This window comes from Stegodyphus dumicola, chromosome 1 (assembly GCF_044657685.1).
Source record: "Stegodyphus dumicola isolate Sdum_Otavi_A_Nest chromosome 1, ASM4465768v1".
Lineage (NCBI taxonomy): Eukaryota > Metazoa > Arthropoda > Arachnida > Araneae > Eresidae > Stegodyphus > Stegodyphus dumicola.
The window spans coordinates 110,399,392-110,415,042 of NC_140768.1; the positions used below are offsets into that span (position 1 = coordinate 110,399,392).

The window sequence follows — 15,651 nt, forward strand, 5'->3', positions numbered from 1 at the left end:
AAATGTAAAAAGTTTGAGAATTTGTCGTTTACAGTATAGCTGTCTGAAATTTCATACGATACTCAAACTTGATGATTTTAAGTGCAAGTCTGTATGAGCTAAGGGAATTCCGTTTTCACTGAAATATGAGATTATGCAGAAACTTTTTGCTAGTGTTTCTGTAATTTTCTTTTACGTAATACTTTGATACTTTGGTTGGTTATTCTGGCATGTAGCGGGAGATGCACTACTCCTGCTGTTTCCAGATTCCTGAATGAATCCCTTTAGAGACCTGACATATGTGAAAGTCCAAAAATGAAACTTCTCCAGTTGAGATAGCCTTGTAAATGTAATAGAGAAATGAAGCCCTGAACTTCGGTGATCAGCAAGCCATGTCTGGGGCAGCTGCAGAAGGACAGAGAGGTGGGGAAAGCTGGTCGGAACACATGAAGAGGTTTGTAGAGTCGGAAAGGTGGTGAGTTTACACACTACTCAGTGTGTAAGCTGAGCTCTCATTGGTCAGTTTAGGTAGACTGTAACAAGTGAGTGGCGAAAGGGCAAAGAAGTTTATCTTCATCAAGTATAACGTAACGTAAGATATTCGCGAAATTAGCCGGGTTGTAGCTAATCGCTCTGATGAAGAATTTTTCATTGATGCGTTTAATAAATTCTTGAATTTGTTCTAAGTTTAAATCTGAGTGCAGACTGCGATTTCTGACGAAGTAGGGAGCTCCGGTGATTATTCTTAATAACTTGTAGTTTTTGTAGTTGTTGTACCTCTCACATACAGCGAGGATAAGTCTGGCAACAGCTGCAGGAAGAAAAACTTGGCAGTGCTGGAATTTCAACAGCGGATGATATTCTATAGATATTTTGATTTTGATTCGATGTTTCCTTTGCGATACTATTGCGTTAAAACATTTGAGTTTTGGGTGAATAAAATGAATCCGCTGTCCCGCTGCGGATATTAGTAAAATATATGTAGAAAATTAGCTGCGTTGGAAAGGATGAAACCTTGTGTTTGAATTTGCGGTATTTTTCTTCCTAAAGTTGCGTCGAGTTCAGAAATTATGCCAGGCTTATTCACGCTGGTGCAGATAAGTTCAAAAGTTTGTTATTGTGTTTATAGTGTATAACTTGCAAATATATGAATAGAATTCTATTAAATAAACATTTAAAATTCTGGAATGATGTTTTAAAATTTTAGATGTAGAGTATTCACATTGCTATGTCGGAGCCAGTGGAAGTCAGGTGTAAAGTAAAATTGTTTTTGCTCCACGACATAACAAAATGGCGAGCCAGCCAGGATTGCGATCCTGATTCGAATGTGTTGGGATTATTATATTAATATACTTGAGAAAGTATTGTGTTTGCTATATTATATTATTGTAGAAGTAAATATTAATTTAAGTGTTATTTGGAAACGTAATGCGTTTTATCGTCTGCAATGTTGAATTTCGTATTTGTATTCGAATTAGTTTCAATTTTCAATTGAAATGCTATGCGCTAAATCGTCTGCAGTGTAAACGTAGAAAAGGCTATACGTTAAATCTTCTGCTGTGATATTCAAAATAATTTTGTTTTGCTGTATTATGAATGTTATGACATATTGTTATTCATTTTTATTATATTGAGTTATATTTGTGGAATTGCTGAGTAAAGACGTTTTTTGAGGATTTGTTGTATTGATGATAACATTACAGATTTTGAGTTTTAAGTGGGTCTGCATTTAAAGATAAAAATGGATGTTGATATGTTGAAGAAAAAGCGTGCAACGGCACGCAGTGCCTTTAATAGGACGGCTAAGATTCTAAAAATCGAACTTTGTAAAGATTTTCAATCGGATAGAGATATATTGAAAGACAAAATTTTGAAGTTGCAGATGATAATTGCTGAGTTGAGATCTTGCGATTCAGAAATACAAGATTCAATGATTAAGGGAAAAGCTGCTGAAGATGATCTGGAAACAGAGGTCATAGGCTGCGAAGAACATTCAAATGAGTTTATCACGCTTAATCGTCGGGTGAAAGAGAATATAGATAATGCGGTTGACTGTAGTGTCAATACGAGTTCTAACACGGATTGTAGCATAAGTGCTTCTAATGAAAAACGGTACAAGTTGCCGAAAATTCAAATTAAAAAATTCGATGGACAATTATTAAGTTACCTTACATTTTGGGGTCAATTTAAAAGGATCCATGAGGATAAGGAGCTTAATGACGTTGACAAATTCCATTATTTAGCTCAATCAATGTTACCCGGAACTCGGGCTAGTGAGTTGATAGATAGTTATCCTTTAACGGCTGAAAATTACCCGAAGGCTATTTGTGTGTTTGAGGAGCGTTTCGAAAACAACGAAATTTTAACTGAGATATATGTGAGGGAATTGTTAAAATTAATTATCCAAAATGTACGCTCACAAGGGAAGGATCGGTTGCCGCTAGTGTCACTGTTTGACAAAATCGAATCCCATCTAAGATCTCTAGAGTCTTTAGGCTTATCCCTGGATACTAATGTTTCCTGGTTATATCCCATGGTCGAGTCTTGTCTGTCTGCTGAGATGCTTCGAGTATGGCAGAGAAGCGTTTTGTTCAGTAAAGAAGGATCACGTCTCACAAATCTCCTGGAATTTTTGCGTAAAGAGGTCGAAGGAGAGCAAAGAGTTAAAGTAGCCAGGTCTGGATTTGAAATTTCTCCTACTTCGCGCAATGAACATTCTAAAGATGTAAAAGTTAAGACCAAAAAACCAATCGATAGCGCAGAAAGTCTAGTTGCTGCCAAAGAACAAAAATGTGTTTTTTTGCGGAAAATCTCACGAAAGCAAAGAATGTTTTACAGCTCGATCGATGAGCTTAAAGGAAAGATTAGACAAATTAAGAGAATTAAAATGCTGCCTCCGCTGTCTTAAACCAGGGCCTTTTTTCGAAGAAGTGTCCACAGTTTATTCAATGCTATTTGTGTAGGCGATCTCACCCTATAATTTTATTCCCGGAGGTATCAGAAAACAATGCTGACAATAAGGAAAAACGAAACGAGTCAGTAATGGTACAAAGTACAATGTCCTCTCCCTTATGTATGAATGAAGTCACTCTTATGACGTTAATGGTTGAAATAGTTGTAGGCACTGTAAAGAAGGTGGTCAGGTGCCTCTTGGATTGTGGATCCCAACGATCTTACGTTTTACAATCCACAGTTGAAGCTTTAAATCTGAAAAGCACTTCCTATGAGACTTTAACTCATGCTTTTTTTGGCGGAACAAGGACTGAGTCAAAAATTCCCAAGAGATATTCTATAGGTCTAAGCCCGGTTGGGAAAAACAAAGTGTGCCAATTTAGTTTTCTGGATCAAAATACCATTTGTAGAGGCATACCACGCATACCTAAAGAACCGTTATTGAAGGAATTAAAAGGACACAGAATTTGGATTTCAGATGTCGGTGAGGGTCACCCAGAAATAGAAATCCTCATAGGGAGTGATATTTATGGGCAAATACTTACTGGTGAAGTAATTCAGCTTGTGGGTGGTTTGAAAGCCATAAATACTAAACTGGGATAGACGCTGTGCGGGGAATCGAAAGGAACGATTATCCAAAGTTTTGAGGGTACCCCATCTATGTTAGTAACTAATCTTCTTATTCAAGACATGGAACCTTCCTTTATGTGGAAGTTAGAAACTATCGGCATTGCAGATGATGCGCAAAGCATTTCCAGGGTCGCAGAAGATCAAGCAGCGAAAGAGCAGTTTCTTAGGGGCCTTGGCAGAACCGGAGATGGTAGATATTGCGTGAGTTTACCTTGGGCTCTAAAATTCCCTCCTGATATTCCCTCTAACTGGCATATTGCAGAAAAGAGGCTCTTTGCTAGTACGAGAAAATTGAGAAAATTAGATAAATTTGATGAGTATAGTACAGGATTTAACGAATGGCTAGCGGAAGATGTCATAGAAATTGTCCCAAAATCAGTAAAGAATGACGGAGGGCATTATTTACCACACCATCCAGTAATAAAATTAGGTAGCCTCACTACCAAGATTAGGCCTGTATTCGATGCGTCGAGCAAAGTCGTTGGTTCGCTTTCGCTAAATGATTGCTTGATAAAAGGTCCAAACCTTGTAGAAGAAATCTCAGCCATTTTAATGCGGTTTAGGGAAAAGGCAATTGGTGTAACATCCGATATTAGGCGGGCCTTTTTACAGATTGAGGTAGAGCGTGAGGATCAAAATTACTTAAAGTTTTTGTGGTGGGTAAATAATAGAATTGAAGTGTTTCGTCACAAGAGGGTTGTTTTTGGGTTAACTAGTAGCCCCTATTTATTGGCAGCTGTGATTTCATTTTATTTGTCCCACGTTTCACCTGAATTCAAAGCTGTTGCGAATAAACTTGCCAAATCATTTTATGTTGACAATTGTGTCACGTCAGTCGATGATAACGAAGAGCTAAAGGTTTTTATGAGCCAGTCGATTACTATTATGGCAGAAGCCAAAATGGATCTTCGAATGTGGACTTTTAATCAATATGGTGTTCAAGAGCTAGCAGCTGAAGATAGTGATCCAGTCTCCGCAGTTCTAGGCTTGCAGTGGGCCCGACGAGATGACAGCCTTACAATATCCGTCCAAAGAGAAATCGTTAAAAGAGACTTATCAAAAAGGAGACTATTGTCTCTAATCCATGCTGTTTTTGACCCGCTAGGTTTCTTTGTGCCCGTCATATTACCTGCGAAATTAATTCTTCAAGAGGCTTGGGCAACAAAATCGACCTGGGAAAACCCATTACCGGATGAATTTCAAACAAGATTTGAGAGATGGTACGAAAGGTTGCCTAGTCTTTCCAGCTTTAAATTACCTCGTCACATGGGTCATGGAATTAAGGATTCATGGACTCTACACGTCTTTTGCGATGCCAGTCAAGCTGCTTATGCAACTGTCATTTACTTACGAAGTAAGGAAGAAGACAAAGTTTTCGTGAAATTCGTCATAGCAAAATCACGGGTATCGCCCTTAAAGAAAATAACTATTCCGCATTTGGAGTTGTTAGCCTGTGTTCTAGGTGCACGCTTGGCAAGGTATACTGTTGAAACCCTGTGCTTAGTCGATGTCTCGATATATTACTGGACAGACGCTACTGTGGCTCTTAGCTGGATACAACGAGAGGAAAACTGGGGAGTATTTGTGAATAATAGAGTAAAGAAGATTCGGAAACTCTCGAAGCAGGAATGTTGGAGACACATCCCTGGGAAATTGAATCCGGCAGATGTGGCATCTTGTGGCTGTACGCCTGAACATTTGCGGCAATGCAATTGGTGGGAATTTCTTAATGATCCCCGAATTTCTGAAAAGCTCTCCGAAAGAATGGCCAGACTTTGAGTTTACTCCAGACGAAAATTCTGTTGCAGCAGAAATTAAGAAGGGAGTAATTGTCAATTTGAGTATAAAATTAGAAGATTCTGAGTGGTACAAACATTTTTCGAGTTTTCTAAAATAGTTCGAGTATTCTGCTGTGTTCTACGCTTTACTAATAAACTCCTAAAAAAGCCCTCGTATTCTTCGGATACCTTAACAGTAGAAGAAAAAAACTAACACCGAAACATTTTTGTGGAATTTAGAGCAAAGGAAGCACTTTCAAGAGAAAGGAGATTTCGTCCATGGATTGTTGGTAGTGAGAGACAACGACGGAGTCCTCAGAGATAAAACTAAAATCATTGAACGTGAGGATGAATTCTGCTTCCTTTAACCCCTGTTGCTTCCGTCCAGGCATTATTTAACTGAATGCCTCATAAGAGATCATGAAAAGAACTGTCATGTGGGAGTGCAGATATCAGCTGCTAAGTTAAGAGAGCGATACTGGATCATTTCGTCGAAACGTTATATAAGATTGTAAGGATCTTAAGTTTTACTAACGTTTATTTTATTTTAAATCTTTACTATCACTTCTTATTTTCTACTTCCGGCCAGAATTAAAAGCTTTAACTTATTTATGCAAATTTGTCTTGCGAACGCCAAGTACTTAAATTGTGGCTTTTTGCCAAGCGAGAGAGAGAGGAAGGAGTTAGTAGAAGCAGGCCGCTTGCCTTAGCAGTTTTACTCGGTTGCTGATTGCCTTCTAGGCCAGAGGTTTAATCCTCTTGATAATTTTAAACGTATCGTAGTGTTAACAGTTCTCTGTACTACATACGGCCTTTCTGTTAATATACGGCCAATCTTCGAGTAGACACTTGTTTATTAATCCAAAGTTAGTTTAGTTAGAATTTAGTTAATATTTTTATATTCTTTCTCTTGATAATTTTAAACGTATCGTAGTGTTAACAGTTCTCTGTACTACATACGGCCTTTCTGTTAATATACGGCCAATCTTCGAGTAGACACTTGTTTATTAATCCAAAGTTAGTTTAGTTAGAATTTAGTTAATATTTTTATATTGTTACGTTCAGACCACAAGTGGTTGGTCTCTGTATTCCGAAGTCCGGAAATCATTGTAAAGAGAGAAAAATAAAGGGTTTCGTATACCCTTCCTGTGTATCTTGTCTACTTCCCACATTTATTGAACATAGCTTTAGTAAGCTCCCTGTTCCGAGTCAGGTCATTGAATGTTCCCCAAGCAAGTAAGGAGAAACATTGAACCTAATAGTGGCGCCCGACGAAGAAGAATAACCATGGCCGAGTTTCAAGAAGAACCTGTGTTGCCTGCAGAAGCGGCTCAGAATCCAGAAATGCCAGCTGCCGCCCTGGAAGGATTTGGTTACATCGTCCAGACCATGCGCGCTTCGATGAAACCAGAAGCAACATTTAATGGAAATTCACGGTAACCAGTTTTTTGGAAAAATTGGAGGACCACTTCATGATGTATCCCGTGCGCGAGTTCCAGAAAGTCACCTTAGCTACCAGCGCTTTGAAGGGCCAAGCGCTTAATTGGTTCAAATGTATAGGCAGAAGTCTCTTGGGTCAAGCAGGAAGTCCCACCTATACTTACGAATATTTCAAGACTGCCCTAGTAAAAGCCTTTCCTGTCGTAAGGGATCGTGCAAAATTAGAAACGGAACTTTTCAGCATATATCAGCAACGAATTGAAAATCTTTCCACCTTTATTTTAAGAAAAATTCACGTCTTCAAACTCTTGTATGGAAGCCGTCCAGATCCTGAGATAATTCAAGTAATTTTGCCGAGGTTACTTCCCCAAGTACAAGACTTTATTGAATTAAGGAATCCGACTACACTGGAAAAGTTATTTGAGCTAGCAATCCAGTTTGAAAGTAGAAGAACGGCGGACATTGAAAGGAGACGCCAATATGAGCAACGAAACCAATTTGGTGCGCCAAGACCACAGCAAAGTCAAGCACACGGCTACGGAAGCAAAGCGAATCAGTGGGCAAGGAATCCCGAGCATCCAAAAACAGCCGGCGAACGTCGACAGTTCAATAGCAATCCAGGAAAAAAGTCTGAAGGCCGGTGGAAAAAGAAGGAAAGCATGGAAAGGAAAAAACAAGATTTAAACTAAAACGGATTTCTGCTGACGGTAGGGTGCGGAAATCCGAAGGCCAAGAAAACCCCTCTTGCTTCAAGTTAAATACAGTAATGGTGAAAAATTTGACTCTTCCAAAGATTGAAGTGTTGGTGAATAACATCCCAGCCACCGCACTCCTGGATACAGGCGCGCAGTGTTCCTGTGTGGCAGAAGATTTTTTTAGGAAGTATTTTCGGAAATACCGCATATATAATTCGGATAATACGACAGTGTTAGCTGCGCAGGGAGAAAGACGCAAGTGCATAGGTAAATTACCCTTATAAATTCGTATCAAGGACGAACAAGTAAAGATCATGTTTTTTTATCGTAAACAATTTACAAGCACATGTCATTTTAGGGATAGATTTTCTTTCAGAGGCGGAAGCAACGCTGGATTTTAACGAAGCGTCCCTTAAGCTGACGATGAAACCAGTTCGAGAAGAAAAAACAGAACCACCGACGTTAAACCTCGACCACCTGCCTAAGGAAGAGCAACAAAAAATTCGACAAGTGGTAAGTGAATTTGCTTCGTTATTTAGTGATATTCCCGGATTTACTCAAGTTACTAACCATAGTATCGACACCGGAGATTCACTGCCAGTTCACCACAAACCATATTGATATGATAAGAATAAAGAAAAAATAATAGAGTGGCGCATTCGAGATATGTTACGTAAAAAGATCATAACGCCCATCTCTTATGCTAGCCCGGTGGTTTTATGTAAGAAAAACAATGACTATCCAGTAACACATCCAAAAAGGTGCCGTTTTGCTATTGACTATCGTAAATTAAACTCCATGACTAAATATCCGGTATATCCGTTACCTATTACTGAAGAAATTCTAAGGAACATAACGTCTACGAAATACATGACGACTTTAGCTTAACGACTGGTTATTTTCAAATAGGGGTTAGACCGGAAGACGTGCCTAAGACTGCTTTTATAACCAAGTCTGGCACTTATGCATTCCTGCGTATGCCGTTTGGCCTTTCAGGGGCACCGGCAACATTTCAGCGATGTATGGACATTGTGCTAAGGCCTGTTCTTGGAAAGTCCACATTTATCTATTTAGACGATATCATTATTACTAGTGATAATCTGGACCAACATGTACAGGATTTAAGACAGGTGTTTTCATTATTAAATGAGGCCGGTCTAAAAGTTAATGTCGAAAAGTGCAAATTTGCAGCCCCTGAATTAAAATACTTAGGTTACAAAATATCTCAGAAAGGAATCGAGACAGACGAATCAAAAATAATCCCTGTGCAAAAGTATCCGCCGCCAAATACGGCGAAGAATCTCTCTTCTTTTCTAGGACTTTGTTCATATTATAGGTCCTTTATAAAAGATTTTGCAGCTATCGCTGAACCATTGTTAAAATTAAAAAGGAAAAAGGAAGATTCTCGTGGACGGCCGAAGCCAATAGTGCTTTCGAAAAATTAAAGCAAGCATTAACGCAAGCCCCGGTTTTGAAATTTCCTGAAAAGAATGAAAATTTAGAAATTTCAGTGGATGCTTCGGATTATGCGGTAGGAGCGGTACTTTCGCAAAATCAGCAGCCCGTGGCATTTTTTAGTCGAACTTTAAATCAAACATAAAGAAATTATTCCGCTACCGAGAGAGAGGCACTTGCAGTTCTGTTAGCAGTGCAATAGTTCCGAGTCTATTTTGGAAGGGCGCCAATAACAGTGTATTCTGATCATGCGGCGGAAACTAGATTGTACTCAGGGAAAAACTTATCCCCAAGGTTAATAAGATGGGCACTCAAGCTACAAGAATATAATCTGGTAATCAAGCATACCCCCGGAAAGGAAAATATCGTAGCAGATGCCCTATCCAGAATTAAAATAGATGAAGAAGGTAATACTGTAAAGGTGGCAATGCTCACAGCATGTACAATAAATTCCCTAGAAACTGTAATAACCGAACTGGGTAAGGATCCTGAGTTTAGAAACATTTATAAGTATTTAAAGGATCCTGAAAATTTTAGCCACCAAGATATTGTGGCGATAAGAAATAGGGCGGCCCATTACGAACTAATAGATGGTCTATTATTTTATACAAAAACTACAAATTACAACAACGAATTTCGACCTGTTATCCCAGCTAGTCTTAGATTAAATATCCTGCAGGAGTTACACGACAGCCCATTAGCTTCTCGTGCTGGTATTTGAAAAACTATCCAACGCGTACGCGAGGCAGTCTATTTTCCTGAACTGCAAAAGTTAACAAGGGCGTATGTCCAGTCCTGCCCAACATGTCAAGCAGTTATTCTAAATAGTATTAAATCCGAATTTCCAAATGAAATAATTGGCATCGATTTATTGGGCCCTTTCCCAAAAAGTCAATTAAATAAAAGTCGGTATCTCCTTGTTATGGTTGATCATTTTAGTAAGTGGACCGAAATTGTTCCCTTAAAACGAGCCTCCGCGAAATTATTTACTGATTCTATTTTAAATAAATATATTTTAAAATACGGGGCGCCCCTAAAAGTTATATCGGATAATGGTCTTCAATTTGTAAGTAATATATTTGAAGACATGTGCCAAAAACTGGGCATACGTCATTTAAAAATGGTCCCGTATCGGCCGCAATCAAATACAGCGGAACGGGTCAATAGAAACATAGTGAAAATTATCCGCAGTTATGTTAAAAATTTTCATAAAAGCTGGGATAACTATGTCAATGAATTAGCTTTCGCCCTTAGGACCGCCAAACATGATACAACGGGCAAAACTCCTGCTGAGTTATTTTTAGGCAGAAAGATTATAACACCGTTAGATAAATTATTTTATGTTCAACAAAGAGCCCCAGAATTTAAAATGGGTGATATAGAAAAATTAATTAAAGAAGCAAAAAAGAACACTGAAGTAGCACAGAGGAAACAAAAACTTTATTACGATTTGAAACGACGGGGAGTAACTTATAAAGTAGGAGATGAAGTATTAAAAATTAAGCATTCACTTTCTTCAGCACCAGAAGATAAAATCGCCAAATTTTTTCCACGATTTGAAGGACCATATGTCATAGAAAAAAATAACTCACGCTGTAGTGGTGTTAAAAGCCAGGAATGGTGATACATGCTCCGCAAACATTGACCAGATAAAACCATACTATGACCGTAATAAAATGCAAATATTTAAAGATCTTTTGCAGGATCCGGCACGGCAGGCACTGCAGGCACAAGCTCCAGAGGTGGAACAACGACAATCACAAGGGCAAGCCATTACTAGACAGGAGCAGTTGAAAAGAAAGTTCCCCCGTTGGAAAATTGAAGGTAACAAGAAAAAGAAGCCGTTCCACCGACCAGAAAAGCGAGCGCACGACCACCCCCAGAATGAAGAAGGGAGAAGTACGACGAATGCAAAGAGAGCCAGGAGAAATAGCGGCAACTATTACCCGGCTCCCAAACGGAAGATCTACCCATCTGACAGGAGTGTACACAGCAAATGTCAACGAGTTGCTGAAGGAACACCAGCGGAGGAGGCAAAGATACAAGGAAAATTTGAACGGCCAGCAACGAGATCCAAGCAGGAACGAGAGAGAAGTGTCCCGGTTCCGCCAAGACCAGCTGGCATCAAACGGCCAAGACCACAGGCAGAGGCGAAAAAGAAGGTCTTCAAGGGTGACCGAACTGGAAGGAAAAGAAAGCTCATAGAGGAAGGAACTGAAGGGCGAGCCCGCACAAGGAGGAAGATAAACCAAACGCTAATCTTCGCTACCTTCCAGGACTGGGCAGAAAAAAGAATGTTCGAATATCACAAAGATAAGTAAAACTCTATGTTACTTTGCAACCTTAAGTTAATCCTTCATTCTTACTGCAAGTGGCAGAATTCAAACTTTTTACCTCATGTGAGGTCTACCTTTATCGCCAAAAAGGCGAGAAATAAGTTTTTACCTATTTTGGTATTATGTTTTTTCAATTACTCGCGAGTAAAACTAAAATTAATATATAATAGGAATGTGTAAATACTTGATTATTGTAAAAGTTATTGTATACAATTCTATTTAAAAGATTCTGGCAAGAAAGAAGTTTTATTCTGAAAGACTTTAGAAATGTAGTGTTTCAATGTAGAAGAATTGGCACTTGCTTGGAAAAGAATAGAAGTTAACAATGTACTACTAATGTATGTTTTAAAATGCGTAAAATTAACGGCATGTTAATATGTTCTTATATACAATGTGAACTGTTATTTTAAACGTTAAGAAATACTGTGATATGTTAAAAGTGAAAGTAATGCCAAGAAATTTTAAACTTATTCGTGTGACTGTAAAAAAGAAAATTATTGTGAATATGTGTTAAAGGTTGAATGAATGTAGTTAGGCTCTCTGACGCTACACTTCAGAGTTAGCCACTTTCAGAATAGTACCTCAGGGTTTAGAGATGAATATAAGGTGTGTTATGAGGTCTTGTTATGTTGAATTTTAACACGTTAGTGTTTTGATTGCAGGCGGTAGTGTTGAACACTTGTACATAAACACATTCGTGTTTGGTGTTTTCTTTTACAACACATGTAAAAGAGCACGGGGAGAGATAATTAAATAAAGTCATGAATGAAATAAGAATGTTAAGAGAAATATAAATATTCATGTTACTTGCCATTTAATTGTGTAACATTTCATTAAACTAGTTTTCCTTTCAGATCTCTGGAAGGAACCAGATTTCAACTAGAAACTCCTGTTTAGATGCAGTACAGATGAAATGTAATTGTCCATGGAATTGATAATGTAAAAAAGAATTTTTTTTAAAATTTCTAATTTCTAGTGAGAAATGTTTGTAAAAGATTGGCCTCGCGTTAGATTCTAGAGCTAAAAGCTTTCAACAAGGTTGATTTAGACCTCAGTTTCAAACTAATTAACTCTGGCGGGAAGTATGTAAGGATCTGAAGTTTTACTAACGTTTATTTTATTTTAAATCTTTACTATCACTTCTTATTTTCTACTTCCGGCCAGAATTAAAAGCTTTAACTTATTTATGCAAATTTGTCTTGCGAACGCCAAGTACTTAAGTTGTGGCTTTTTGCCAAGCGAGAGAGAGAGGAAGGAGTTAGTAGAAGCGGGCCGCTTGCCTTAGCAGTTTTACTCGGTTGCTGATTGCCTTCTAGGCCAGAGGTTTAATCCTCTTGATAATTTTAAACGTATCGTAGTGTTAACAGTTCTCTGTACTACATACGGCCTTTCTGTTAATATACGTCCAATCTTCGAGTAGACATTTGTTTATTAATTCAAAGTTAGTTTAGTTAGAATTTAGTTAATATTTTTATATTTTTACGTTCAGACCACAAGTGGTTGGTCTCTGTATTCCGAAGTCCGGAAATCATTGTAAAAGAGAGAAAAATAAAGGGTTTTGTATACCCTTCCTGTGTATCTTGTCTACTTCCCACATTTATTGAACATAGCTTTAGTAAGCTCCCTGTTCCGAGTCAGGTCATTGAATGTTCCCCAAGCAAGTAAGGAGAAACATTGAACCTGATAAGATCTTGCGTAAGTCGATGTGTAGTATGTAGGAGATTTACCGCTAAGGCTTTATCTACCCCTCCGATCCAGTTACCCCTTGACAGAATAAGAGATTCGGCAGTCTTTGAAACAACTGGAGTCAATCTTTGTGGACCTTTACTTCTGAGACCAAAGAGTAAAGCTTGGATCGTCTTGTTCACCTGCGCCGTATACCGGGTAATTCACCTGGAGCCTGTCACCTCTCTGAGTACCGAAACGTTTCTACAGGCTCTGAGATGGTTCATTGCCAGACGAGGCCGTCCTCCGACAATGTATTCAGATAACGGAAACAATTTTACCGGAGCAAACAATGCTCTGAGATGCCTGGATTGGAGAAAAATCACAGAAAACGAGTGTTTTCCAATAAAATGGAAATTCACACCCCCCTACGGCTGCGTGATGGGGGGATGGTGGGAGCGCTTAGTTCATTCCACCAAGACTCTTCTCTTGCGAATTCTAGAGAGATCGTCGGTGAATTTCGAGGAGTTACTGACCGTCCTGTGTGATGTTGAATCCACATAAACAACCGTCCTTTAACATACATCTATGATGATTCGGAAGAGCTCGTACCTCTGACACCTTCCCTGTTTTTGCAAGACATAAAGCAAGTGGGTGTACCAGATCTGGATTACATCGATTCCCAGAAACTGAATGTGCGTGTAAATTACTGCAATACGTTGAGACAAGAACTGAGAAGTCGCTTCCGCAAGGAATATCTGGCTCAACTAGTGCAGAAGGCAAGCGCTTCATGTCAAAACCTAAAGGTGGGGGATGTAGTCCTCATAGAACTAGACAATAAAAAACGTGTAATGGGGCCAATGGGCAAAATTGTAAAAATATTCAGTAGTAGAGATGGAGCTACCAGAGTGGTACAGGTAAAAATAAGCAGTGGATATTTAGTAAGACCAATCAAAAAACTGTATCCACTAGAAGTTTCAACTACCAGTGATCTTGTGCTAACTCTGGCAACTGAAAACAGATCTAGATATGGTAGACTCTTAAAACCAAGGACATGCTCTTAGACGTAATGTACAATATAGACGTTTTGGACTTATATCCTCTTTTCTTTAGCAATAACTTTAATTAGAAGTTTATTCTTTATTGATCTCATTTTAGTATGATCTGTCATATATATTGTATGTTAACCGAGTTTCTCTTATGTGTTTTCTAAACTAATACATAGTACTGTTTTGTTTTATTCGTAATGTTAGAAAATTTTGGCAATGTCTGATTTTGAGAAAATCAGGGTGGGAAGATGTTGTACCTCTCACATACAGCGAGGATAAGTCTGGCAACAGCTGCAGGAAGAAAAACTTGGCAGTGCTGGAATGGCAACAGCGGATGATATTCTATAGATATTTTGATTTTGAGTCGATGTTTCCTTTGCGATACTATTGCGTTAAAACATTTGAGTTTTGGGTGAATGAAATGAATCCGCTGTCCCGCTGCGGATATTAGTAAAATATATTTAGAAAATTAGCTGCGTTGGAAAGGATGAAACCTTGTGTTTGAATTTGCGGTATTTTTCCTCCTAAAGTTGCGTCGGGTTCAGAAATTATGCCAGGCTTATTCACGCTGGTGCAGATAAGTTCAAAATTTTGTTATTGTGTTTATAGTGTATAACTTGCAAATATATGAATAGAATTCTATTAAATAAACATTTAAAATTCTGGAATGGTGTTTTAAAATTTTAGATGTAGAGTATTCACATTGCTATGTCGGAGCCAGTGGCAGTCAGCTGTAAAGTAAAATTGTTTTTGCTCCACGACATAACAGTAGTCCTTGTCTTTTGCGTTTGCCCAAGCGTATGTAAGAATCGGTCGAATGGCCGTAACAGTTTTATTCTTTTACGTATTTCAAACAATGATACACATTTTGATTTTTCCCCCAAATAGTGGTTTTAATAGGGGAACGTTTCCATATTTTATTTATTTTTTAAGTCTGCAGTATATTTGTGCTTTTGCAAATGTTTGTAAGGTTTCTTAAAATTTTGTTTAGCCACTGTCGCCGAGGATCTATCCACTGCGTTGGCGAGCCATGTGTCAAAGAACAACCCCAAGCTTGCCTGCAAGGTGGCTGGACGCCGTGGATGAACACACCATCCTTTATAGGCGGGGACCGAGAAGATCTTAAGCATCCTCTTTTGAGAACTACGTATGACAGGTTTTGCGGGATAGCCAATATGACAAACATAGAGTGTCGTGTCTCTGAAAGCAAAACACCATACAAGGAGACTGGGCAGAACGTCGACTGTAGTTTACCAACAGGTTTGACATGCCGAGATGATGAACAAAACAACGAAATTTGCAAAGATTATGAAATACGAGTATTTTGCGATTGTGGTAAGTTCAATTTCAGTTGTTACTTTATACTTGAATTAATTTTTTTTATGAAGATAATTCAAAAATGAAGGTACTCTAATTTATAATAACTACCAAATTACGGTACTTCAAATGTAAATAAATTATGATAAATCAAAAATAATGTCGAAAAAATAAATTTCTTTAACTCCTGAACTCTTCCGAGTTTCTACTTTTCTTTTGAACTGCCCAGTTTCAATTGAAATAAAAATAACACGCCGAATATCAATTATTAGAGTTCAAACAATAGGAATCAGGTGTGATTTTTATAAATTTTCAATGCGAGTTTCAAGGTTTGAGTACAGAACCTTCTACATTA

At 38.3% G+C, this 15,651-nt stretch overlaps 1 protein-coding gene across 2 annotated transcripts in view; it reads left to right on the forward strand.

The window, feature by feature from the left end:
- Nucleotides 1-15,651, forward strand: part of LOC118192014 (hemocytin-like) — a 342,722-nt gene that overhangs the window by 129,566 nt on the left and 197,505 nt on the right. For both annotated transcript variants that reach the window (XM_085819309.1, XM_085819312.1), the window contains exon 26: nt 14,971-15,314. In XM_085819309.1, the coding sequence (XP_085675435.1) occupies nt 14,971-15,314 (344 nt within the window). The remainder of the gene's footprint in view (nt 1-14,970; nt 15,315-15,651) is intronic.